We start from the raw sequence: 26,074 nt of genomic DNA on the forward strand, positions 1-26,074 counted from the left end.
CTGCTTACTTTTTGAGACCTTTTGGGGACATAAAGGGCTAGATTGTGCTTTTTGTCCCCAATAAGAAGTGTCTGCCACTGCATCAGCCAGGGTGAATCCTTTGCTCCTATCTTGCTCTGTTATTTACTGATGCCCTTAAAAGGAGATCGCTTATCTTTGTGCATCCACCCAGATCTGCTAAGCAGAGAACGGAGAGGTGGAGCCGACGCCGGGATCATTCCCCACCCAGGTCTGCATTCTCCATGCCCACTTGTTCCCAACATGGAGCATAGCCCCTGCACTCCACACAAGACCTGCTTCTAAGATATAGGTAGCCCTTACGTGTCTGGGAGTGGGGCTTTATTGTAACCCTCTGTGTAACTGTGTTAGCACTAGTCAGACTCTAGCCCTAAATCCATAAACTAAAGTTTAATAAATAGGCAAATTGGAATACATATTATGACTGGAGTGTTGCCATCAGATAAGCAGTAATTATGAGTGTTGATGAGGTCTGAAGGGTGGGTAACTCTTTCATGAATTTGATCCTAAAAACGACTATCAAGAGGAACAGCTGTAAGTACAGGAAGGTGACGTGTAATAGATTCAGCCCTGGTAAAGCCTGAGTCAGCCCATATTACAAGCTGAGACATTAATCCACAACAGTCAGTTATCAGTCACAAATCCACTATAATTGCTCAGACAGTATAAAAGGGATTTATATGTCAGTAGCCTGAAGGTCGATTGTAAATGAGTTGCAAGAATTCATTAAAGAACCATTTCATACTCCTGTCAATCTGTCATTTGTTTCAGGTTATTGCCATAAGAAGAGGTTAACCCAAATGAATAAAGGCTCATGTAAGAAGATTTTTTTTCTCATTTGTAGAGCTCATCAACTTGATGAGTTCTTTCAATAATGCAAAGCATTAAAAGGGTGGGAAGGAAACATAAAGCAATCCTGCAGTGGGGCCTGATCCAAAGCCTTTCGATCATCTCCATTGTGTTGGCCATTCTTTGGGAGCCTACAGTATATTGTTTTATTCAACATGCTTCCCCTCTCATTGCCTGAGACAATCAACTGCTACTTTTTACTGTGCATTATAATCACAGTGAAATTGTTCATTGTCCAAGGCTCCAGCATCAAAAGTAAACAATGGAAAGGTAGTGTTTTCTTTACAGAAAGTAAGGTCTATCATTTCAGAAAAAGAAGAAAAGTTTCCAAAAAGGAAATCTTTGGCCAAAGACACTTTTTAGTCCTTTGTGAAATATTGTCTCTTTTTTATAAAGTATGTTCTTTTTTCTTATTACAGGAAACCAAAAACTGTAACTATTAAAATGTAGTCCAATAACAACATCTCATCTATTATTTTCTAGACTGTATGTTAAAGGCAAAGCATAAATAGAAAGAATTGAGAAATACCAATTTCTTTTTGGAATTCAATGAATCAAATTCCCAGGCTATGGTTCAGATTTCATGTTTGTACTTGTGGATGGTTGAAACTTGGAGATTTTCAAACAGGTTCAGATTAATTTAGAACAGAACTTGAATCCCCTTTGAAACACTGAGATACTTAAGCTCTCAAACAGCTACAGTAACCATTGCTTTAAATGGATTTTTAGACTCAGTAAAAGAGGAATGCAAAACTCAATCCAAATACCAGAACCAATCAGATTTTTCTCTGTGTGATGTTTTTAATATAAGATCAGTTGAAATTATGCTATCTAGCTATACTTATCTATAGACACACACACACACACACACACACATACCACATTTACACTGGTTTCAGAGTAACAGCCGTGTTAGTCTGTATTCGCAAAAAGAAAAGGAGTACTTGTGGCACCTTAGAGACTTACCAATTTATTTGAGCATAAGCTTTCGTGAGCTACAGCTCACTTCATTGGATGCATAAAGTGGAAAATACAGTGAGGATGTTTTTATACACACAGACCATGAAAAAATGGGTGTTTATCACAACAAAAGGTTTTCTCTCTCCCAACCCCACTCTCCTGCTGGTAATAGCTTATCTAAAGTGATCACTCTCCTTACAATGTGTATGGTAATCAAGGTGAGCCATTTCCAGCACAAATCCAGGATTTCACAAGAACGTCTGACGAACAGTGGGGGGGGGGGGGGATAAACAAGGGGAAATAGTTTTACTTTGTGTAATGACTCAACCACTCCCACTCTATTCAAGCCTAAGTTAATTGTATCCAATTTGCAAATTAATTCCAATTCAGCAGTCTCTCGTTGGAGCTTGTTTTCGAAGTTTTTTTGTTGAAGAATAGCCACTTTTAGGTCCGAAATCGAGTGACCAGAGAGACTGAAGTGTTCTCCGACTGGTTTATGCATGTTATAATTCTTGACATCTGATTTGTGTCCATTAATTTTTTTACGTAGAGACTGTCCAGTTTGACCAATGTACATGGCAAAGCGGCATTGCTGGCACATGATGGCATATATCACATTGGTAGATGTGCAGGTGAACGAGCCTCTGATAGTGTGGCTGATGTTTTTAGGCCCTATGATGGTGTCCCCTGAATAGATATGTGGACACAGTTGGCAACGGACTTTGTTGCAAGTCTAGGTTCCTGGGTTAGTGGTTCTGTTGTGTGGTGTGTGGTTGCTGGTGAGTATTTGCTTCAGGCTGGGGGGCTGTCTGTAAGCAAGGACTGGCCTGTCTCCCAAGATTTGTGAGAGTGATGGGTCATCCTTCAGGATAGGTTGTAGATCCTTGATAATGTGTTGGAGGGGTTTTAGTTGGGGGCTGAAGGTGACGACTAGTGGCGTTCTGTTATTTTCTTTGTTAGGCCTGTCCTGTAGTAGGTGACTTCTGGGTACTCTTCTGGCTCTATCAATCTGTTTCTTCACTTCCGCAGGTGGGTTTTGTAGTTGTAAGAATGCTTGATAGAGATCTTGTAGGTGTTTGTCTCTGTCTGAGGGGTTGGAGCAAATGCGGTTGTATCGCAGAGCTTGGCTGTAGACAATGGATCGTGTGATGTGGTCAAGATGAAAGCTGGAGGCATGTAGGTAGGAATAGCGGTCAGTAGGTTTCCGGTATAGGGTAGTGTTTATGTGACCATTGCTAATTAGCACCGTAGTGTCCAGGAAGTGGATCTCTTGTGTGGACTGGTCCAGGCTGAGGTTGATGGTGGAATGGAAATTGTTGAAATCATGGTGGAATTCCTCAAGGGCTTCTTTTCCATGGGTCCAGATGATGAAGATGTCATCAATATAGCGCAAGTAGAGTAGAGGCATTACGGGACGAGAGCTGAGGAAGCGTTGTTCTAAGTCAGCCATAAAAATGTTGGCATACTGTGGGGCCATGTGGGTACCCATAGCAGTGCCGCTGATTTGAAGGTATACATTGTCTCTAAATGTGAAATAGTTATGGGTGAGGACAAAGTCACAAAGTTCAGCCACCAGGTTAGCCGTGACATTATCGAGGAGAGTGTTCCTGACGGCTTGTAGTCCATCTTTGTGTGAAATGTTGGTGTAGAGGGCTTCTACATCCATAGTGGCCAGGATGGTGTTTTCAGGAAGATCACCGATGGATTGTAGTTTCCCCCGGAAGTCAGTGGTGTCTCGAAGGTAGCTGGGAGTGCTGGTAGCGTAGGGCCTGAGGAGGGAGTCTACATAGCCAGACAATCCTGCTGTCAGGGTGCCAATGCCTGAGATGATGGGGCACCCAGGATTTCCAGGTTTATGGATCTTGGGTAGTAAATAGAATATCCCAGGTCGGGGTTCCAGAGGTGTGTCTGTGCGGATTTGATCTTGTGGTTTTTCAGGGAGTTTCTTGAGCAAATGCTGTAGTTTCTTTTGGTAACCCTCAGTGGGATCAGGGGATAATGGCTTGTAGAAAGTGGTGTTGGAGAGCTGCCGAGTAGCCCCTTGTTCATATTCCAACCTATTCGTGATGACAACAGTACCTCCTTCATCAGCCTTTTTGATTATGATGTCAGAGTTGTTTCTGAGGCTTTGGATGGCATTGTGTTCTGCATGGCTGAAGTTGTGGGGTAAGTGATGCTGCTTTTCCACAATTTCAGCCCGTGCACGTCGGCGGAAGTGGAGTATTTTGGGAGCTTTTGAGTCTGCTTGGAGTGTAGATTTGGAAACTTCGATAGATGTAAATGCAGCTGACAATTCACTCATCCTTCCTGTCACACAAATTTTAATTGCCAGAAGGAGAAAAGAAAAGAGTGAGCAAGTGACAGTGATTTCATTGCTAATAGCATGGTCAAGTGTCAGTGACAACAGTACTGTGTGCTGTACAGAGAAGCAATATGATGAATTAATATGTTTCAGTGGTCTGAGGTCAAGCTTTAAGGAGGGGACCTGATCAGAGAGGGAAAGGACCAGGAAGAAAGAGGTGGATCTGAACACGGGATTGGGGGGATTATCACAGCCCTTACTTGGCCAAACTAGGGAGTAAAGAGAAGCCCTATATACACCCACCCTCAGATTGCAACTCCTAGCTGAGGAGGGAGAATGAGGACTATTTTCCCTGTATTCTCTGCTCCAAGAAAATGTGAGTTGAAGGGGTGGGGAGTGAGAGGAGACTTTGGTTCCCTTCATTGCCTTACTTGTCAACCAGAATCACTCCCACGGTGCACCGGGATGGGGGAAGGAAGCTGCACCATGAAAAGGGATGATGTAACTTACTCTTCCTGCAGGGGGGCAGGGGCAAAGTTTTGATTTTTCTGGAGTTACAATACCCCCCTTGGTGCAGAAAACACAGCCTAAGCCAAAGGGAGAAGGGGAGAGAGCTGGAGACAGAGAGAGTGTGTGCAGAGTAAGGGAACTGTAGTTCTGTAACTCAGGGAGATAGAGTTGGAGCAAAACGAGGAAGATGTTAAAAGAGAGGGAAAGGCCTTGCCAACATATACATAGCCTATAAATGTAGCTCCACCAAAAACGCATTCCCTTATTTAGGACAGAGTCATCTTTGGATGAAAGGTGCTGCACAAAATATAATTTATTATAGTTCTCAATCTCACATGGGCTGCTAGTGAGAAAAGAATAATCAAGCTAATCTAGCAATATTTATGGCATGGTATTAATAAAGGGAGCAGAGATTCAACTGAAATACAAGTATGAAAGACATAAAAATAGGCCTAATGGCTGGAAAGAAAAATAATCTAGAGGAAAGAACTGGCAGGAAAGAAGTAAAAATAGCTCCAGTGGTGAATGAGGAAGGAGGCACATACCTAAGCATAACCCTGATAATCTGAATCTTAGATGTTAGACATGGAAAAGACCTACTGTATTATCCAGTCCAGCCCCTGCAAAGTCAAGTTTTCCCTATGGTACATTTTATAATGTTTTCTCCCCTTCCTTTAATTGTCCCAGGTGATGGAGTTTTCATCACTTCTCTTGGGAGACTATGGTACAACCTAATAAATCTTACTGACAGGAAGATTTTCTTTATATTCACTCTAGTTTTCCCCTTTCTTAATTTCTTCCCATTACTCTTACCTAGATATCCCTTGTAGCACCCTAAATGATCTGCTCACTTAAGAGTATTCATAACACCATTACAATATTTATAGATTTCTTACATATTCTTCTTCCTTAATGAAGCTGCCAGTATATATCCTTAGCTCTATTTAACCTTTCCTCATAAGTCAGTCCTTCAGCCCCTGATTATTTTTATTGCTTTTCTCTGAACTACCTTTAATTTGTTAATACTTTCTCCTAGTAGGGAATTTTCAGTGTGATCACATCAGAGCTGTAAAGAGAGGGTCTGTAACTCCCCGTTTTATGATGCTTCAAACTGAATGGCCTATTTTAGCTGTCCCACTGCAGTGCAAACTCATGTCTAAGTTGCTGTCCTCTATCACTCAGGTGTCTTGATCCATGACTGCTCCTAGCTTTCTCTATCCCATTAAGTATGTGTGTTTAGCATTATTTACCACAGATGCATTAAAGCCTGCATTTTGAATCTCATTTTATTCTCTGACCATTTTTCCAATCTGCTTAAAAGGAGAAATGGGATGTGGGCGGGACACGCCTTCAGATGTAAAAGACACCAGTAATAAATAGGAAAGAAAGAGAAACAATTAAAAGCAAGAGGAAGTATATTTTCATATGAGATTTGAAAAGAGATCAACAATGGGCAAGCAGACATACTAGATACTACAACACTCTCTTTCTTAAAGATATATGGTAGCTTAAGAAGTAGTTATGATCATGGTTCAGGAATTACTGGTTGAAATTCTATGGTCTGTGCTTGCGGGAGGTCAAACTAGATGATCCTAATAACACTTTCTGGCCTCAAAACCTAGGGATGAGATTCTGTGTTGTGCCTCTGAGAGGTGCAGCACAGTACTTAAAGCCCAGGGGAGGGGTGGTTGGAGTGACAGGTTATGGTTGTGTATGGTGCTCTCCCAATCCCAAGCAATTTAGGCAGGCCTGGGGGAATGCCCAAGTTATATCAGCCTCCCCAGCCACGCAATGGGCAGCAGCACTGCCAAAATCTCAGTATTGCTATGTTCTGTGCCTTGTTCCATCCCACTAGCATATCCCCTACACCAAGACTTGTGAGAGAGGTCTGTAGCAGGTAGCGTGTGGGCTTTATGCTCCTCTGGCCCCTTTTCCAAATGTACAGGGGTCAGAGTGGATGTGAAGATCTTACACTATGAATCAGAAGCCGCAGAATAGGTGGCTTTCAATAGTCTTCAGAGCTGCAGTGGCGATATTAAGAAGGGGGAGGGGAGGAAACAAAGAGCATAAGTTACTAAAATTCAGTGAGGAGATTCAGGCAAGTCCATGGAAGCTTTTTCCTCCATTTGTTACATCTTGTGTTTTTCTAGTAATTAAGTAACAGATGGTGTTCTAGCAAATGGACGGTGTTGGTATAAGAATCTGAGAGCATCTCTTCTTTCTTCCCCTAGGAAATGAAATGTTACAAAAAGCCAGTCAGAAGTACAAAGAGCCAATCCGAAACACAGTACGGAAACATGGAAAATTATATTAGAAAAGGTTTCAGAGTAACAGCCGTGTTAGTCTGTATTCACAAAAAGAAAAGGAGTACTTGTGGCACCTTAGAGACTAACCAATTTATTTGAGCATAAGCTTCTGTGAGCTACAGCTCACTTCATCGGATGCATACTGTGGAAACTGCAGAAGACATTATATACACAGAGACCATGAAACAATACCTCCTCCCACCCCACTCTCCTGCTGGTAATAGCTTATCTAAAGTGATCACTCTCCTTACAATGTGTATGATAATCAAGGTGGGCCATTTCCAGCATAAATCCAAGTTTAACCAGAATGTCTGGAGGGGGAGGGGGGTAGGAAAAAACAAGGGGAAATAGGCTACCTTGCATAATGACTTAGCCACTCCCAGTCTCTATTTAAGCCTAAATTAATAGTATCCAATTTGCAAATGAATTCCAATTCAGCAGTTTCTCGCTGGAGTCTGGATTTGAAGTCTTTTTGTTTTAAGATAGCGACCTTCACATCTGTAATTGCGTGACCAGAGAGATTGAAGTGTTCTCCGACTGGTTTATGAATGTTATAATTCTTGACATCTGATTTGTGTCCATTTATTCTTTTACGTAGAGACTGTCCAGTTTGACCAATGTACATGGCAGAGGGGCATTCCTGGCACATGATGGCATATATCACATTGGTGGATGTGCAGGTGAACGAGCCTCTGATAGTGTGGCTGATGTTATTAGGCTATTACCAGCAGGAGAGTGAGTTTGTGGGTGGGGGGAGGGTGAAAAAACCTGGATTTGTGCTGGAAATAGCCCAACTTGATTTTCATACACATTGTAAAGAGAGTGGTCACTTTGGATGGGCTATTACCAGCAGGAGAGTGAGTCTGTGGGGAGGGGGGGGTCGGAGGGTAAGAAAACCTGGATTAGAAAAGGGTAAATTGGTCCAAATTTTAGCCCAAATACTGAACCAATTCTGATTCTAGATGTGTTCTATCCTCAACATACTCCCTTACCTTCATGGGTATCCTGTCAATCTATTTCAGGGATATCAGCAAAGGCTGGACTAAGGAGAGCATCTATATCAAAAGGACAGGCAACTGTCCTGGCTACTGTCCAATCATCTGCATTATGAGGCTTCCTTATACTCACAGGAGAGCTATGAAGTTAGGGGTGTTTCTGACCTAAGGAGGCTAAAATCTGGCAAGATTCCATGAAACAGATAGTTCTTATGATAAAGTCAATAATATAATAATATGCAGTGAAGTTTTGTGATGTATTATTGTAGAATATGGCAATATGTTTCATAGGGATGATCAGGAGACTGGTCCACTAGACATGGTAAAAACCCATTACAGATTTGGCATATCAGCAGAGGGAAGGAGTACTGTGAAGGACAGAACAAATCTCAGGGCCTGTCTATACAGTGTGTATGTGGGAGGTGGTGATTTCTAAAGTGTACGAATGCGTCGTGCATTAAGTGTCCATGTAGACCTTATTGCTGGGCACTAAAGGTTCCCTAATGCACTTTAATATAGTATTGTTTCAAACAGCACTATGCTAAAGTACACCAGAAGAGTCTACATTGACCAATTAATGTGCAACACATTAGTGTGCTTTAGAAATCACACCTCCTTCGAGCACATTACCCCACCATATAGACAAGCCCCTATATCAGGTCAGGATGTAGGAAGAGAATCATTGTGGAAGGAGCTAGAAGTTACAGGTCAAAAGACAGTTATGAACCAGCTAGCTGCCAGCTACTTGGAGCAAAGAGGGGTAAAGGTGAATTCAAGCTAAGTGGAGGAGAAGGATTTGGTTGGGCTAGATGAGGGATGAAATAGGGGGAGAGAGACCAATATCTGAACTTTTTGGAGTCTTATGCATCCTTATGATTGTTACCTTTGTCTCTCAGTACAGATACAAGATTCCTGGCCTGGAAGACAGAAAGCTATGGCTGAAAATCTTGCAAGGGACCCAGTTCTGAGAGATCTATTTGATTATTAGGGCTGTAAACTGAGATTTGTTTTTGGAAATAGATCTGCCTAGTTAATGACAACAACAAAAAACTTACCAAAAATAGTTCATTTAATTCCCAAGCTCTCTCTTATACCTTTCCAATTAGCTAGTCTAGAAAAGCAAAGTAGGGATTTGTTAGCTTCATAAAACAGATTTGTTTGGCTTTGTTTTCAGAGCTAATGAGTAGAACTGGTCAGAAGATGGTGTTTTTTTGGGGGTGGGGGAAATTAAAATAAAATTGCAGATATTTTCTAATTTTGGATGAAACACTGAAAATAAATCTGTTTTCAGTTTTTAAAAAAAGGAAAACATCATTTAAAGGCAACTATTTTCCATAACAATTTGTTTTTTTGGTCAAGGGAACATTCTGACCAACTCTACAAATATCTTTCTTATGGCTTGCTTCTTAGAAAGAAAGTTACTTCTATCTTGCTGTGTCTGGACTTTATTTTTTAAGGCATACTATAAAGACGGAGCAATGCAAGACTGAGTTGGACACGCTCTCATTGGACCACTGCATGGACTCCTCAGCCTTTTGGAAACCTTATGACTGAGAGTCTGTACAATTTTATCTACTCTCAGGTATGAAATGCACACACCCACACAGTTGAGCTTTGTGTAAATTAAATGCTTTCTGGCATCACAAGGAACATTTCATGCTTTGTACATTTCCAGTCCTGCAGCAAAACAGTAGGTGTTAAATAAAAGCCAAGCCAGAGCCATTTTTTTTTTTTAGTGTTGGATACCCTTGTGACCTATCACTCAGAAGCGATACCATTGAGCTCAATGCCAAACCCCTACAACTTTCAGATAGATATGATTTTTATTTCCTTTGGTCTCTGCTAAACTGACATGCATTCCACCCAGCTGATGGAGGCTTCTCCAATTGGGAATTTCTTTTAAAGCCAGGAAAAATCAATCTAAATTAAGGTTGGAGCATGAGATCAAACTTCCCATAATTTATTACAAGTAATAAGTCACTAAAAAAGCTAATAACCCTTAATGACATGGGATTTTGGTGAGCTCCACTGTGGCACTAGATTAAAAAAATGTAATGATATAATCTATGCACTGAGGTTGAAAATTAGTTCCTTCAGGTCCCTTTGTTTTTTAACATACTCTCTCCTCAGTAGCTCAAGAGAACTCTCAAGCCAGCTGTGCTGAATCTAATAGCAACATTCTTCTTTTGTGGGGCTATGGAAGACTCTTTAAGAACCCATTGTTCAACTTGATCTAGCCATCCAGGTTGTATACCAACCCTTTCAGTTCCTTCACTCCAGGATCATGGCTAGTCTAGGCAAAAGCTGTAGGGGCTTTCAGTTATTCTTCATTCCAGGTTGTTACTGTTTTTTCTGCCACTTCCTGTGGACACTATAGGTAGCAACTATAACCTAGCAGCTAATATATGATAAGAAACTGTTGTCAAACTAGAAGGTTAAATGACAATTTATAAAATAGACGTGGATTTTAATTATAAACTAATACTTGCACAAATTAAGCAACATAATAAGGTCATGATAAATCCAGATATCAAATATGAACCCAAATGCATTAATATGAAATCGGGATAAAGACATGAGTGCTGTCTTCCTGGATGAAAGGGTGCAGTCCAGAATGCCAGGGGTAATATGATGGGTGGAGCCTGCCCTTGATTAGAGAGGCTTCTACTGTGTTTCAGAAGTGGAAAAAAAGTGGTATGACATAGGTCCAGAGAACAAATTACTCAAGGATAATAGGCTGTCACAGCCTCTGTGAGGTCCTTCCATGGATTACATATTGATCTGGAGTCTGCATCTGGCCATTTCTCTGACAAAAACAAAGCAGTCAGTCCATACAGACTCCTCTTCCATGTGTTGGATGAAATCTTTAAGGTAGGTGGAGACTGCAGAAGACAGAGTGCTGTAGGCAGGACTAGGAAGGTATTAGGGAAGGACTTATCCATGCAACCATTAATCAAAGGGCCCAGATACAAATATCTCTGTAAAGGGTAGTTTAGATGTATTTATAAGAGACAGATAACATTATTGTTTAGATCTGCTCCTTTATGTCATTTAAAGTATTTGGCTCACTTCCCTGTGATCTATGAACCTTTCACCATGAGAGCCTATTTACTTGCGTTTGAGACCAGGCATCTGGATCTGGTAGACCTCCCCCTGCTGGATATACCAGACTGCTGTGAGGGATCCAAACACTGAATCCCATTTGCCCTTAGCTTGCTTTGGCTGGGCAATATTTAGACATGGTCCTTGGTTTGGGCTGCTAGGCACACACTCCAGGTGCAGACTTTGTATCTGACACCCCTCTTGGTAGTGGGCCCCTGTGGTACAATTGCCTGGACCCTGACAGTAGTGACATCTTCCCCAAAATATCCCCAGCAGCTTTTGCACATTTCCCAGATTTCCACCACGGGTGCAAATCTTCTGGTTTACAATATACTTCTTCAAGGATCTGTGGTATTGGAAGCAAATAGCCACAGACTTAGCCAAAGGTTTTTAACACAATTCCCCTTTTCTTCAGAGATGAAGCAGCAGAGAGGTCTGATCATTTAGAAAACAACAAACACTCTGAACACAATGCCCCTCATGCTAGCTCACCTTTCCCTTGGTGAGTCCATCTGTGTTCCATCTGCTGCAGCAGTTCCCCTCACCTTGAACTGGTGAAATGACCAAAAACCCAGAGGAAAGCAGCTCCTTCTCTTTCACAATCTTCCTGTCTCTGCCATCATCTGACCTCCTGATCAACCTTAACAGGTGACCTCAGACCCCAATGAGGTGGCTTCATTGCTAGGTGACCTCTCCTCTAATAATCCAGTTCTTCTAGGTAGCCAACCTACTATCTAGGGTAGTTCCAACTGAATGGAACAGAACTTAAATTAATGATCCTCTATTGTCAATCCTGTGCCACTACCCCTTAGAATCCCAGTCCAACACAGAGGTAAGAGGACAACAAGAAGGCAAACAAACCCCACATTCACCATGGAGTGCATTCTGCCACAGACACATATAAAGAGCTCCCTAATATCAAACAGAATTCAGAAGCTATACATAGATTCCTCAGATCACACCTGGCATGGGCAAGCAGCACAGCAGTGAGCTGAGCTGACTCTGACCCTTCCAATTAGACTAATTGAGGAGGGTCATGATGAACAACTCCCCCTCCACAGCTCTCCTCTGTGGTGTTCTGCAGGTTTTTCCCTTTTCCTCTGAAACAGAAGAGATTATGAATTTGTTTTTTATGGGTAAAGAGTGACTCTGATGTTTGAAGAAAATAAACATGGTTGAGTAGAAAACAGTTTCTGAATTTGAATGAACATTCAAGGGTTTTTTCAGCTCCGGCTATCAGCTGATCTTGAAGGCTAACCCACTTGACATTCAGGTGTAGGAGGTAGGTTGTTGTAAATGAAAGAGATGCTTATATACACTCATCTAAAATGTAAGAGTATTGGTCATACCAGTCCAGTTCTTTGATCACAGGAAAAAAGAGCTGGGGAGGGGCGGTGCCTGCAGGCAAGAGCTGCGTGGAGCTGCTTGTGCACCTCTGCCTAGGAGCCGGACCTGCTGCTGGCTGCTTCTGGGGCACAGCGTGGTCCGTGGTGCTAGGACAGGCAGGCAGCCTGCCTTAGCACTCCCCCACCCCCGCTGTGATGCTGACTGAGAGCCTCCTGAGGTAAGCCCGTGCCCCAGCCCTGTGCCCCAATCCCCAGCCCTGAGCCCCCCCCAAACCCAGATCCCCTTCCTGCACCCCAAACCCCTCATCCCTCGCCCCATCCCAGAGCCTGCACCCCTAGCTCAGATCCCTGATCCCCTCTCACACCCCAACCCCCAGCCCGGAGCCCCCTCCCATAACCTGAACCCCTCATTCCCGTCCCTACCCTGCAGCCCTCACCCCCGCACCTCAACCCCCTGCCCCAGCCCTGAGCTCCTCCCACACCCCAAACCCATCATCCCCAACTCTGTTGGGTCACAGGCATCAACAATTTTCTTCAGCTGGATCCCCAGAAAAAAAGTTTGAAAACCACTGGCTTAGAGGACCCAACCAAGATTAGGGAGGAAAGGTACCCAGGAAAGCACAGTCCCTCCAAATTCTCTGTTGCACATGAAATTGCAGTCTGTACCATCCATAAGATGTAACCTGCTCTCCACCATGCACCTGATACATTTTTAACTTGGTTAGTGCAGATAGGTCTATGGTCAATCATTGTACCTCTCTTCTTGTGCAAAGGGTACCACTGAACACCATGTACTCCCCCAGGAACAAGGAATGTGACTGTCCCTAGCTCGTGCATGGCGTGTGCAAGAAGGTAAGAGTCTCTCCTCCCTATGCACCTGTGCAAGGGACAGAGAAAATCTAGCCTGCTGAACATGATCCTATGGAATGTTGAGGGGCCCCCACTCTCAGTGAGTCACGGGACTGAGAGCCCTGAGCGTTTACAGTGTTCCTGTTGTTTGTTAATCGCCCTATCTTTGACAGAGTTCAGTTACTCTCCTCACGAATTTCTGAGCAAAAAGCAGCTATCAAAGCACTCTGCTCTTTGTTTTGGAAGAAACTTCAAAATTAGACGAATAGGGTATTTTTTTCCCCTTTCCAAACCATTTAGCTCTCATGTGCTCTAACATTTCTCTAAACAAGGGTTAACTCTCTGAAAATCAACCTTCCCATTTTACACTGTGGTCAACCTCAAAAAGACTGGTTGTTCTAAATTATTTGATTCACAAACATTCTCTGTAACCAAAACTAACAACATCTTGCTGAGGGTTGGAATCTGCCCATAAATATGCATGGTTAACACACACACATGTGTACCATAGACACAACCACATATAGATGGGATAGCCATGTAATAAATTTCAGAGCCATGGACCTTTGATCACTCTCTGCTGTTTTTATTCCAGCTTCCGACTGATCTGCATCATCATTTGTTTTAGACCCCAATCCTGGAAGCAGACTGGATTGGTGCCTCAGGAGCTCTTACTTTGAAATGCCGCTTTCCCCTCCGCACTCCAGATTTCCTCCATCAGTTTAATGTCTGCCCTTCAGCAGGAGTTGATCATTTCTTAATGGAACTGCTGATGGCTCCTAAATGCTGGGCTCTTTGGACACTCCTGGAAACGGGACTTTTGCCTGGTACTCTTTAGCCGTGTTAAATAAATAAGTGCAAGGAAATGATGTCCTTTAAATGACTTTGGATAGGAGTTCCAAAATGTCAGTTATGCTTAAATGGTGGATTTACTCATCTAAAGAGCAGATCGACACCTCTGTACTTTTAAGGATCTGGGCCAAATGCCTTCTATCTCTGGTCAAAGAAGTTTCATGACTTTTAGGAAATAAATACCTCTGGTTTCTAACCCTTAAAAGTCGCAATATATCATATCTTAAATCTGTCATTGGCCCAGAACTAGATATTGCCTGTCCTGGCCCGTAACCCTGGGTGTACCTTTGTGGAAGAAATTTCACTGCTGATACGAAGAAGGAAAAAGTTGTTCTGGAAGTTATCCTTTTAAAAATAAACGCAGCTGTCTGAAGTTGATCAGAAGTTTGGGATATTAGATGTAGCCCCTGTGGAGGTAGATTAATGAGCAGAGTGCAGGAGAAGTGTTCAAAGGTGCATGCTAAATGCTATTTATTAAATAGTTGTACAAATTATCACATGGATATCACCACTGTATATAAAGTATGAGATAATGGGTATATACACAGAGAATCCTCTCTAAAACAACCCCTCCACCATGAATTAACTACATAGACATACAGCAACATGGAGAGCATGCAATGTAAGTTAATTTTGCTGTAGCAACCTTGGGCTAGATCCTCAGCTCCATTGACTCCAGCGAAGCCATCCTCATTCACACCAGCTGATGTCATTCATTAACTTTTGATTTCCTGGGGATTTTGTTTTTGTGTTTTATTTTAATTGCACAACCATAGCATTGCATGAAAATAGCTGATTTACAATTAAATTTTATTTCTTAATTTTATTAAGCCTTTTTTGCTTAATGGATTATCACATAGCCTTGGTTGTCACTAAGGCCCATTAACTACAATGGAATCAGTCATGTGCAGATCATCAAGAATATATATATAATCTTTCTGCAGGAATGGCCCTAAATTATATTCTCATCAAATTATAGCTATATTTTCATGGGGGGACAGGGGAAGCAGGGAGGGAGGGCAGAAAGAGTATAAATTTGAAGAAAAAGGGGGTTTCACACTGGTAAACCTACAGGAACAATACCAGTGGACCCTATGAGTTTTAGTTTCAAGATTATTCAAGTGTCTACTTTAAAAAGGGGTACAAAACAATAATACAGTACATTGTATTATTTAATGTAATGTATTACAATAATTTAGAAATTCCTCTAGGGATTAACCAGATCAAAAGAGATTTAAACACATGTGTTCTGCATTAGAGACTTCCTGGATAGATAACCTTCTTCAAGGGTATATATATTTTCTTTTTTTGGCTATTATGCTTTTCTTGCTGAAAGAGAAGGATACATTACCTAATTTGCTGACAGTTTAAAAATCTGAGATTAATAAAAAGGAAAAAATATTATTCTAATAATATACAGGAACCTTTGTGTTTTATTTTTCCTATAGAATTGCTAGGGAAGGCTCAAGTTACAAAATTCAGATCTGGGTCCAGATTTCAAATACCCCAGAGTTCAGGGGTGTTTGGAGCCAGGGTTTTGGTTCAGGCAAGGATAGAGATAAGGGACAGCCCTGAAATTTGCTGCTGCATCTGTTCTTTTAATTCTATTCTCCCTCCTTCAGATAAGCAGGGTGAAAGCCTGGCCCTGTTGAAGTCAATGGGAGTCTTTCTACTATTTCATCTGGGGCAGGAATTTCTCCCTTGTTGCTTGGGTGTCAGATCAGGGCTCTCTTTACTTACTTGTTGTTTCTGCTACTGGGAGTTCCTGAAGGCAACTACAACAGTCTTGCAGATGCATACTCTCTGGGCTAAAGTCTGCTTCATGGGCCCCAGACTTGCAAAGTATCACACATCTCACATGACACCCATACATTTGGCAGCCTTGTCATGCCTGCTCACATATCTTGCAAAGCACGAATCCATAAGTGGGTGAGCGAGCAGATTGACAGAGTCCCCCTGTTAAATTCTTGAGATAAAGTGCAGTGTGCGAAGGATCATTGGCCTTGAACCCCGGCCGTCAGGCAGTACTTAGACTGCAGTCACCACCCAGCAACTCACTGGATCTAGTGGAGAACAGGGCTAACGCAGCTCCAGCTCACCAAGGGCTCCATCCACAAAGTTCCTGATTGGGAGAGACCTCTGACCCTACCCAAACGCACTAGTAAAGCCAGAAGGAGGCACAGGAAGTTGTCTGAGCAACTAGGTGGATACTTGACTGGCTGCCACTTAATACACTGATTCCTGTCTATTCCTGGTTCCTTCCCCTCAGCCTGTTCCTGCTTTCTTTATCCCAGATCCTCCTCTGCCCGCCTTGCTCCAGGTCCCTGCTCCTTTGCCCTACCCTTGACTCCTGGCTCCCAACTCTGGTTTTGACCCTTGACTCCATTTCCTGGCTTCCAAATCTTGCTTTGACCCTTGGCTCCAGTTCCTGGCTCCCAACTCCAACCACTAGGCCAGGTTGCCCACACCCTGGTCATTACACAGTTGGCTGTGAGCTAAGAAGTCAGGAACTCATGTCTGCTCTTTTATTGCCTGCTGTTAATAATTCACAACCCTTACTAAGCCCTAAGCCCTCACACCTCTCTTCAGGAGGTAGGCAGCTTTCATTCACCCATTTTACAAATAACATAAAGTGACAGGTTACACAAGGTCACTTCATGCAGAGCCTGGCAAAGCTAAGCATCATCCACTTTGCAACTCTGCCTTTCCACTTCTCAGAGAGCTAGAAATAGAAACCAGGAATCCTAATGATGAACATTCTGTTGCTGTCACACAAACAGCTGTATGGCCCATTGTCAGAAAGTGCTCCCCCCAGGAACTGGTCTACAGCAAAGATAACAGACTATTTCTGCTATAAACTACTCCTTTAGTTCAAGCAAAAGGGATGTAATGTTGAAGAGCCTGGAGTCACACCTCAAGTGGGGGAAAAACAGATTAACAGATTACAGTATATGATTATGCCATTTTAAAACTTCATCATAACACATACAACACAGGTGACTGAATTAAAGTGACACAGGTAACCTTATCTTTAGTATTTCCTAACTTTCAGGAAATGTCAGTTTAACAGTCTTATCTATAACTCTTTCATGTGTTAATTAAAGAAGGGATCCTAGAGCCACACCCATGTATGTATATATAGGACACCTTCTTAAATTAATACATATTGGGGGAATGGGTGAGTTAGGGCATTGTTAATGACTGAGCTACTTTCACCTGTAGGTCACCCATTTGAATCCAGACCAGCTCACTTGGGATTAAAATTTGTTGTCTTCTAATGGTGGTCCCTATATGAGATGTGTTTATTACATCATAAACCTTACCAGCACAGTTTTCACTGATTGGCAAACTCAGTAGAAAGGCTAAGAACTGCATGGCCATGGATACTGAACTACCCTTGCCACCTCTAGAGTAAGTCTTCCCCTATATCAGGGTTGAAGCATACTAGAAGGGCAGTTTTTGTGGAGAACCTGTCTGGATGCTGCCCTAGAGATAAAGCTGAGGTTTTAAAGCTGAGGTTAAGTGTTATTTGCAACTTATTTACAAACATGCAAACTAACTCATTAAATCGTATGCGTTAAACATCACATGGGGAGCTTCTCAGAACTTGGCGCAGATGGGATTCCCAGCCACTGCTATCCAAGGTCTGGATGCTCTCCACTTCCAACAGCAGCAGACCTCTCCCGATCCCATAGCAGCTGCTAGCCACTTACTCCCCAAATGAGGACTGATCCAGATGCCTGGTCCCCACTCTCCCCAACTATGGCTTGCTTTGAGGGCAAACCCACCTGACCTCAATCCATTTGAATGATGCTGCAGTTGTCCGCACTCTCATATTCCTGTGGGAAGGGAAATTAATTGGGGGACACAATCAAATGAGCCTGCAGCAGCCCAAGATGTGGGTCAATCAGGCCTACTTAGCATAGGCTAAGATTATAAAATATACTTAGCTGGAGACAAAAGGATCACCAGCATACAACAATGTAGAGTGGCTGCTACATTACATGCCCTCCCAGTAGCCTTTATAGGGACTGTGACTGGAAAATAGGGGATGTGGTCATGGCTTTCCTGCAATCCAGTGATCCTCAGTAGCCATAACAGCGCTTGGAACTGTTCTCAAACAACACTGAAAGCTGTTTTAGATTAACCAGGGAACTGTTCTTACAAATTGCTGACCAATCACATAATTGACCCAGGATCGGGGAAGCCACAGCTGCAGATCAGGGCCTTTGCCTTTTTTAGAACAATTCCCTTCCCTTGGTTTAAAAACAACTTGGTTTTGATTCAAAAGAAATTTGATTTGAAAATTGCAATCTAATCATGATTAGTAGGAAATGTCAGTTAATGTAGATTAGGTTAATGTATCAGCTGAAACCTTTACAAGAAGCTAAAGACCAGCTCAAATGTCTCTCAAATCTGTACATATAGGAGGCGTGCATCTTCCCAGCCGTATGCAGAATGGTGATCCATCCAACACTTCCTAAGACCCCTGGAAGGGCTCTCAATAGAGTAGGAATCTATGTTGGCAAGGGACTGTGTAGACCTGGGAAGAGCCTGGGTTTAGAGGGGCCAGACTGGGGTTGAAAGAAGGTGTCAAAATCAGTAACACTAAGTGAGATCTTCTTCCAGTTTTCTAGACAGTAGAAGATTCAACTATTTCCAAGGCTTTAACACAGTGATAAAGAGCACACAAACATCCTGAGCTGCTCAAGTGCATCAAGGAAGTCAGCGAAAGTTTTTCCTTTAACTGGAATGGAAGTAGGATCATGCCCTACATGCTTGGTCTGGATACTGCTACAGGTGCATACTAAACGGCTTTAGACTACTCTTCAAACTGCACTTTATGATTCTAGCCTTGAGCACTTTGCCCTTTAGCATAGGCAATAGTGCTACTGTGTTGGATCTCAGGGCCTTTGGTTCAATTCCCAGGAAGGATTACATCCCTCACAAAGCAAGAGAAAGCTCAAGAACTCAAAAATGCAAATCTCTTTAGAAACATTTAGTATCTCCACTTTCACTTGTTCTACGGAGAGATATAAAAGCTTGTGCCTAATTTGCTGGCTCCAGGGGAAAAGAGCAAGCTAACACTATTTCAACAAAGCAAAGCAGCAATGAATAGCACAATGATTTCATGCTTCAAGTGGGTGCTAGAGGACAGCCTTAAAACACTGTGGGTTTTTTTTTCCTTGTACTGGACTGTGGAATTTCAAATGCATTGGAATACAAATCAGCACATACACCAGTATTCATAGGGCAGGACTGGAATGTTTATTGTGTTGTGTTTGCTATTAAAAAATCAATTCAAGCAATTAAAAGATGTTAATTTTAAGAAAATGAAATGACAGTAGCAAAGCCATTGTGCTTCTACAAAGTCTCATTATAATAAATAAATCTGGCCACCAAGCTTTCCTTAGTGTGAATGTCTTACGTGAATGATCTGAAAACAAAATATTGGCAAGAGATATACTTTTCTTCATTAGTATGGTATTTCTTGCAAATCTTATTTGCACAGAGAATGTTGACACTTGATTTTAATGCTTAGCAAAATTTATGTCTAGATATTTAATTTATGTTTCTGGGCCTTGAAAAATATTTAGCTTCACTGTAAATGGAATTTCAATAAAGGAACAAAACTTTCAGTAACACAACTGTATGGGAAATTAAAATGTATTCATTAGCCAGGTTGAAGAAAACCACATTATTCTGGCTTCAAAATGTTTTCTTTCCCCCCCTTTGGATCAGAATGTAAAAAAAAGAGGAACAGTGGACAATTCTCTTAATTATACCATTCATCTTTATTTTAAGTAACCTAAGGATGAGATGGACCATCCCTAGGTGATTAAATGTACTTCATTAACTCCCTGGCAGTATCAAATTATGGAAAATGTCCCTCTGGCAAGCATCTGATGAACATTTCTGAAACATTAAGGCAGAACTTAATATTATTTATACAGTTAAAAGTATGGCTATTTATAAAAATCACTTTTGTTTAGACTTTTCTAAAGTCAGAAATAAAATATAAATATTGTAATAAGTATTAGAATCTATGTAATTTGCAGGTAAATTCTCTTTGTGTAAGAAAATCTATTGGGGATTATTATCTAGAACCCAAACTGGCTTCCCTGGAAGTCAATGGAAGTTTTGCCATTGATCAATGGGATATGAGCAGGACTGGGTTCCTCCTACTCACAGCTCAGTGAATATTTTTTTAATCCATTCTGAGTATGCCCTGCGTCGGGCTATGAGCCTCTTATTCAGACTGCTGTGCAGTGACGCAAAGTGAATCACAGTGAGTCCAAATACCTATGTGAGTAGCTGTTCACCATGGCAAGTCAGGGATTCCAAATCTTACCCTTACATATTATAAAGTAGTTTTCTATAAGCTTTGGCATTTTCTACCAAGGAAGACATGATGATATGGGCTGATTTGGGGAAGTTTTTGGAAAGTGTCAGGGACAATTTCCTGATGCAAGTGCTGGAGGAACCAAATAAGGGCAGAGCTCTTTTTGACCTGCAGCTCATAAACAGGGAAGAATTAGTAGAGGAAGCAAAAGTGGATCGGAACCTGGGAGGCAGTGACCATGAGGACTTCAGTAGCTCAGACATAGGTTAGAGGTTTATTATAGGAGTGGGTGGGTGAGATTCTGTGGCCTGCGTGGTGCAGGAGGTCAGACGAGATGATCATAATGGTCCCTTCTGACCTTAAAGTCTATGATTCTATGAGATGGTCGAGTTCACTATCCTGACAAAAGGAAGAAAGGAGAGCAGCAGAATATGGACCCTGGATTTCAGAAAAGCAGACTTTGACTCCCTCAGAAAACTGATGGGCAGTATCCCCTGGGAGAATATCATGATGGTGAAAGGAGTCCAAGAGAGCTGGCTGTATTTTAAAGAATCCTTATTGAGGTTACAGGGACAAACCATCCCGATGTGTAGAAAGAATAGTAAATATGGCAGGTGACCAGCTTGGCTTAACAGTGAAATCCTTGCTGATCTTAAAGACAAAAAAGAAGTTTACAAGAAGTGGAAGCTTAGACAAATGACCACGGAGGAGTATAAATATATTGCTCAGGCATGCAGGAGTGAAATCAGGAAGGCAAAATCACACTTGGAGTTGCAGCTAGTGAGGGATGTTAAGAGTAACAAGAAGGGTTTCCACATGTATGTTAGCAACAACAAGAAGGTCAGGGCCCCTTACTGAATGGGGAAGGCAACCTAGTGACAGAGGATGTGGAAAAAGCTAATGTACTCAATGCTTTTTTTGCCTCTGTCTTCACAAACACGGTCAGCTCCCAGACTAGTGCACTGGGCAGCACAGCATGGGGAGGAGGTGACCAGCCCTCTGTGCAGAAACAAGTGGTTCGGGACTATTTAGAAAAGCTGGACAAGCACAAGTCCATGGGGCTGGATGCACTGCATCTGAAGGTGCTAAAGGAGTTGGCGGATGTGATAGCAGAGCCATTGGCCATTATCTTTGAAAACTCATGGTGATCGGGGGATGTCCTGGATGACTGAAAAAAGAATAATGTAGTGCCCATCTTTAAAAAAGGGAAGAAGGAGGATCCAGGTAATTACATGCCAGTCGGCCTCACCTCAGTCCCTGGAAAAATCATGGAGCATGTCCTCAAGGAATCAATTTTGAAGAACTTTTAGGAGAGGAAAGTGATCAGGAACAGTCAGCATGGATTCACCAAGGGCAAGTCATGCCTGACTAACATAATTGCCTTCTATGATGACATAACTGGCTCTGTGGATGAGGGGAAAGCGGTGGACATGTTAGTCCTTGACTTTAGCAAAGCTTTTGATGTGGTCTCCCACAGTGTTCTTGTCAGCAAGTTCAAGAGGTATGTGCTGGATGAATGGACTATAAGGTGGATAGAAAGCTGGCTAGATCATTGGGCTCAACGGGTAGCGATCAATGGCTCCATGTCTAGCTGGCAGCCAGTATCAAGCAGAGTGCCCCAAGGGTCAGTGCTGGGGCCGTTTTTTTTCAATATCTTCATTAATGATCTGTAGGATGGTGTGGATTGCACCCTCAGCAAATTTGCAGATGACGCTAAACTGGGAGAAGTGGTAGATATGCTGGAGGGTAGGGATAGGATACAGAGGGACCTAGACAAATTAGAGGTTTGGACCAAAAGAAACCTGATGAAGTTCAACAAGGACAAGTGCAGAGTCCTGCACGTAGTATGGAAGAATCCCATGCACAGCTACAGGCTAGGGACTGAGTGGCTAGGCAGCAGTTCTGCAGAAAAGGACCTAGGGGTTACAGTGGACGAGGAGCTGAATATGAGTCAGCAGTGTGCCCTTGTTGCCAAGAAGGCTAACAGCATTTTGGGCTGTATAAGTAGGAGCATTGCCAGCAGATCGAGGGATGTGATCATTCCCCTCTGTTCGGCATTGGTGAGGCCTCATCTGGAGTACTGTGTCCAGTTTTGGGCCCCATACTACAAGAAAGATGTGGAAAAATTGGAATGATTACAGCGGAGGGCAACAAAAATGATTAGGGAACTGGAGAACATGATTTATGAGAGAGGCTGAGGGAACTGGGATTATTTAGTCTGTAGAAGAGAAGAATGAGGGCAGATTTGATAGCTGCTTTCAATGACCTGAATGGGGCTTCCAAAGAGGATGGATCTAGACTGTTCTCAGCCCTGGTCTACACTAGGACTTTAGGTCGAATTTAGCAGCATTAAATCGACGTAAACCTGCACCCATCCACACGATGAAGCCCTTTATTTCGACTTAAAGGGCTCGTAAAATCGATTTCCTTACTCCACCCCGACAAGTGGATTAGCGCTTAAATCGGCCTTGCCGGCTCGAATTTGGGGTACTGTGGACACAATTCGACGGTATTGGCCTCCGGGAGCTATCCCAGAGTGCTCCATTGTGACCGCTGTGGACAGCACTCTCAACTCAGATGCACTGGCCAGGTAGACAGGAAAAGAACCGTGAACTTTTGAATCTCATTTCCGGAGACTGCGGGAAATGTGGGATAGCTACCCACAGTGCAACACTCCGGAAGTCGACGCTTGCCTCGGTACTGTGGAAGCACTCCGCCGAGTTAATGCACTGAATGCACTTAGAGCATTTTCTGTGGGGACACACACACTCCAATATATAAAACCGATTTCTAAAAAAAGACTTCTATAAATTCGACCTAATTTCGTAGTGTAGAGATACCCTCAGTGGTAGCAGATGACAAAACAAGGAGTAATGGCCTCAAGTTGCAGTGGGAGAGGTTTAGATTGAATATTAGGAAAAACTTTTTCACTAGGAGGGTGGTGAAGCACTGGAATGGGTTACCTAGGGAAGTGGTGAAATCTCCTTTCTTTGAGGGTTTAAGGTCAGGCTTGACAAAGCCCTGGCTGGGATGATTTAGTTGGGGATTGGTCCTGCTTTGAGCGGGGGGTTGGAATGGATGACCTCCTGAGGTCCCTTCCAACCCTGATATTCTATGATTCTATCATTTTCAGAGTTGCCATGTTTTCTTTATGTACTTTTGTTTTTGGATATTGAAACATCTGAACACCTACAGTAACTCCTCACTTAGAGTCGTCTACATGTTTTTTCGTTGTTACATCACTGATCAATTAGGGAACATGCTTGTTTAAAGTTTCACAATGCTCTGTTATAATGTTGTTTGGCAGCCGCCTGCTTTGTCCACTGCTTGCAGGAAGAGCAGCCTGTTGCAGCTAGCTGGTGGGGGCTTGGAACCAGGGTGGACCAGCAGCCCCCCTATCAGCTCCCCGCTCCCCTCAGTTCCCTGTGTCGCAGCCAGCCAGCAGGCTATCAATTGCCTGCAGTTCAGCTGTCCCTCCCACCAGTGCCATGTGCTGCTCCTACCCTCTGCCTTGGAGCTGATCTCCAGAGCCTCCTGACTGCTGTGCAGAAGGGGATGGGGGGGATGTGGGAGGGCTAATGTCAGGGTGTCCCCCTCCCCTCTGCTCCTGCATCCCGCTTACCACATCTTCCATATAGCAGGGGGGACACACAACAGGGCTCAGGATGGAGGGAGCTTCCTGGCAGGAGCTGCCGTCTCAGCTTGTTGATTAACTTAAAAAGGCAGTGTACTTAAGAGTGGGGTCAACGTATTTAAAGGAGCAATGCGCATCTCTCTCTCTCACACAGGGTGTGTGTCTCTGGCTGCCATGCTGTCTCCCCTCCCACCATTCGTGCTGCCTTGTAGAGTGTGAGGCTACATTAACAATAGTGAGTTAACCCTTGAGTACTCAGCCAAATGCTAGTTCATCATTTAGCAGTAAAGCATTCCCTGGGAAATATCCCAACCTCTGACTTCACCACCTCAACCAAGCTTCACAATCATCATCGCTGTGTACTAGGATTAAATTGTTCGTTTAAAACTTATACTGTGTGTGTGTGTGTGTGTGTGTGTGTGTGTATATATATATATATATATATATATATAATATAGTCTTTTGTCTGGTGAAAAAAATTTCCCTGGAACCTAACCCCCTCCCATTTACATTAATTCTTATGGGGAAATTGGATTCACTTAACATCGTTTCGCTTAAAATCGCATTTTTCAAGAACATAACTACAACGTTAAGCGAGGAGTTACTGTATTACAAATACGATAGCTCACATGAGTTTTCTTGCTCCCTGTCAAGGGTCCTTCCCCATTCTGAACTCCAGGGTACAGATGTGGGGACCTGCATGAAAACCCCCTAAGCTTATTTTTACCAGCTTAGGTTACAACTTCCCCAAGGTACAAACTATGTGTCTAACAATTATATAACAGGGAAAGAGCCCGCTTGGAAATGTCTTTCCCCCCAAAATCCTCCCCAAACCCTACATCCCCTTTCCTGGGGAAGGCTTGATAAAAATCCTCATCAGTTTGCATAGGTGAACACAGACCCAAACCCTTGGATCTTAAGAACAATGAAAAAGCAATTAGGTTCTTAAAAGAAGAATTTTAATTGAAGAAAAAGTAAAAGAATCACCTCTGTAAAATCAGGATGGTAAATACCTTACAGGGTAATTAGATTCAAAACATAGAGAATCCCTCTAGGCAAAACCTTAAGTTACAAAAAGACACAAAAACAGAAATATACATTCCATTCAGCACAACTTATTTTATCAACCATTTAAACAAAACAGAATCTAATGCATATCTAACTAGATTACTTACTAAGTTCTAAGACTCCATTCCTGTTCTGTTCCTGTCAAAAAACAACACACAGATAGAGAGAACCTTTGTTTCTCCCCACCTCCAGCTTTGAAAGTACCTTGTCTCCTCATTGGTCATTTTGGTCAGGTGCCAGCGAGGTTATCCTAGCTTCTTAACCCTTTACAGGTGAAAGGGTTTTTCCTCTGGCCAGGAGGGATTTTAAAGGTGTTTACCCTTCCCTTTATATTTATGACACTCCCCCAAAGCATTACTTCTGTTAATAGATCATTTATTTCATCAAAAAGGGCCTGCTCTCACTCAAGTCAATGGAAAAGTTCCCTTTGATGTGCAAGATGCAGGATCAAGCAATGAATGTCCAGTATGGCTGACACTGAAGTCCATGAAAATACTCTCTCTAACTCCAGACCCTACTTTTCTGCTTGTACAGGAAAAGCCATCTAAGCTAAAGCAACAACAACCTACTACCTTATGCCTTACCTTTCTGCTCTTGCTTGACTGCTGCATTGATGTCTTCATAATGCCTGACAGAAACCAGAACATGCCAAGCATCCCACCTTACTGTGCAGACTGGTAGGGCACTAGCCTGCAGACAGCTGAGTGGATAGCTTGCTATCCAAATGTGCCTATGTATACCCCCCAAAATAAAGAGCTCTTTGAAATAAGAGAAAGGAATCTGTAGAATCCATCTGATTTAGCTGTGAGCTCTCTGATTTGTAACAAAACCTTTGGTGTGGGGATTGGAAGGGGTTGATAGAGAGATGGAACATTCTGTGACTAACTCCAGTTTTGTCATTTTTCCAGGATTTTGGGTAGGAATGTTTTATAGCAAAGTC

General features: G+C 42.6%; 1 protein-coding gene across 1 annotated transcript; it reads right to left on the bottom strand.

Moving 5' to 3' along the window:
• Window positions 1-1,885: 1,885 nt before the first annotated feature.
• LOC142070330 (uncharacterized) lies at window positions 1,886-25,841 on the bottom strand. Its single transcript, XM_075124050.1, has 2 exons — window positions 25,719-25,841; window positions 1,886-4,134 (listed from the first exon to the last, which is right to left on the bottom strand). Exon 2 carries the CDS (start codon window positions 4,127-4,129, stop codon window positions 2,561-2,563), a length of 1,569 nt encoding a protein of 522 aa, XP_074980151.1. The 5' UTR covers window positions 4,130-4,134; window positions 25,719-25,841; the 3' UTR covers window positions 1,886-2,560.
• Between the last annotated feature and the right edge of the window lie 233 nt (window positions 25,842-26,074).

This window comes from Caretta caretta, chromosome 1 (genome assembly GCF_965140235.1).
Source record: "Caretta caretta isolate rCarCar2 chromosome 1, rCarCar1.hap1, whole genome shotgun sequence".
Taxonomy (NCBI): domain Eukaryota; kingdom Metazoa; phylum Chordata; order Testudines; family Cheloniidae; genus Caretta; species Caretta caretta.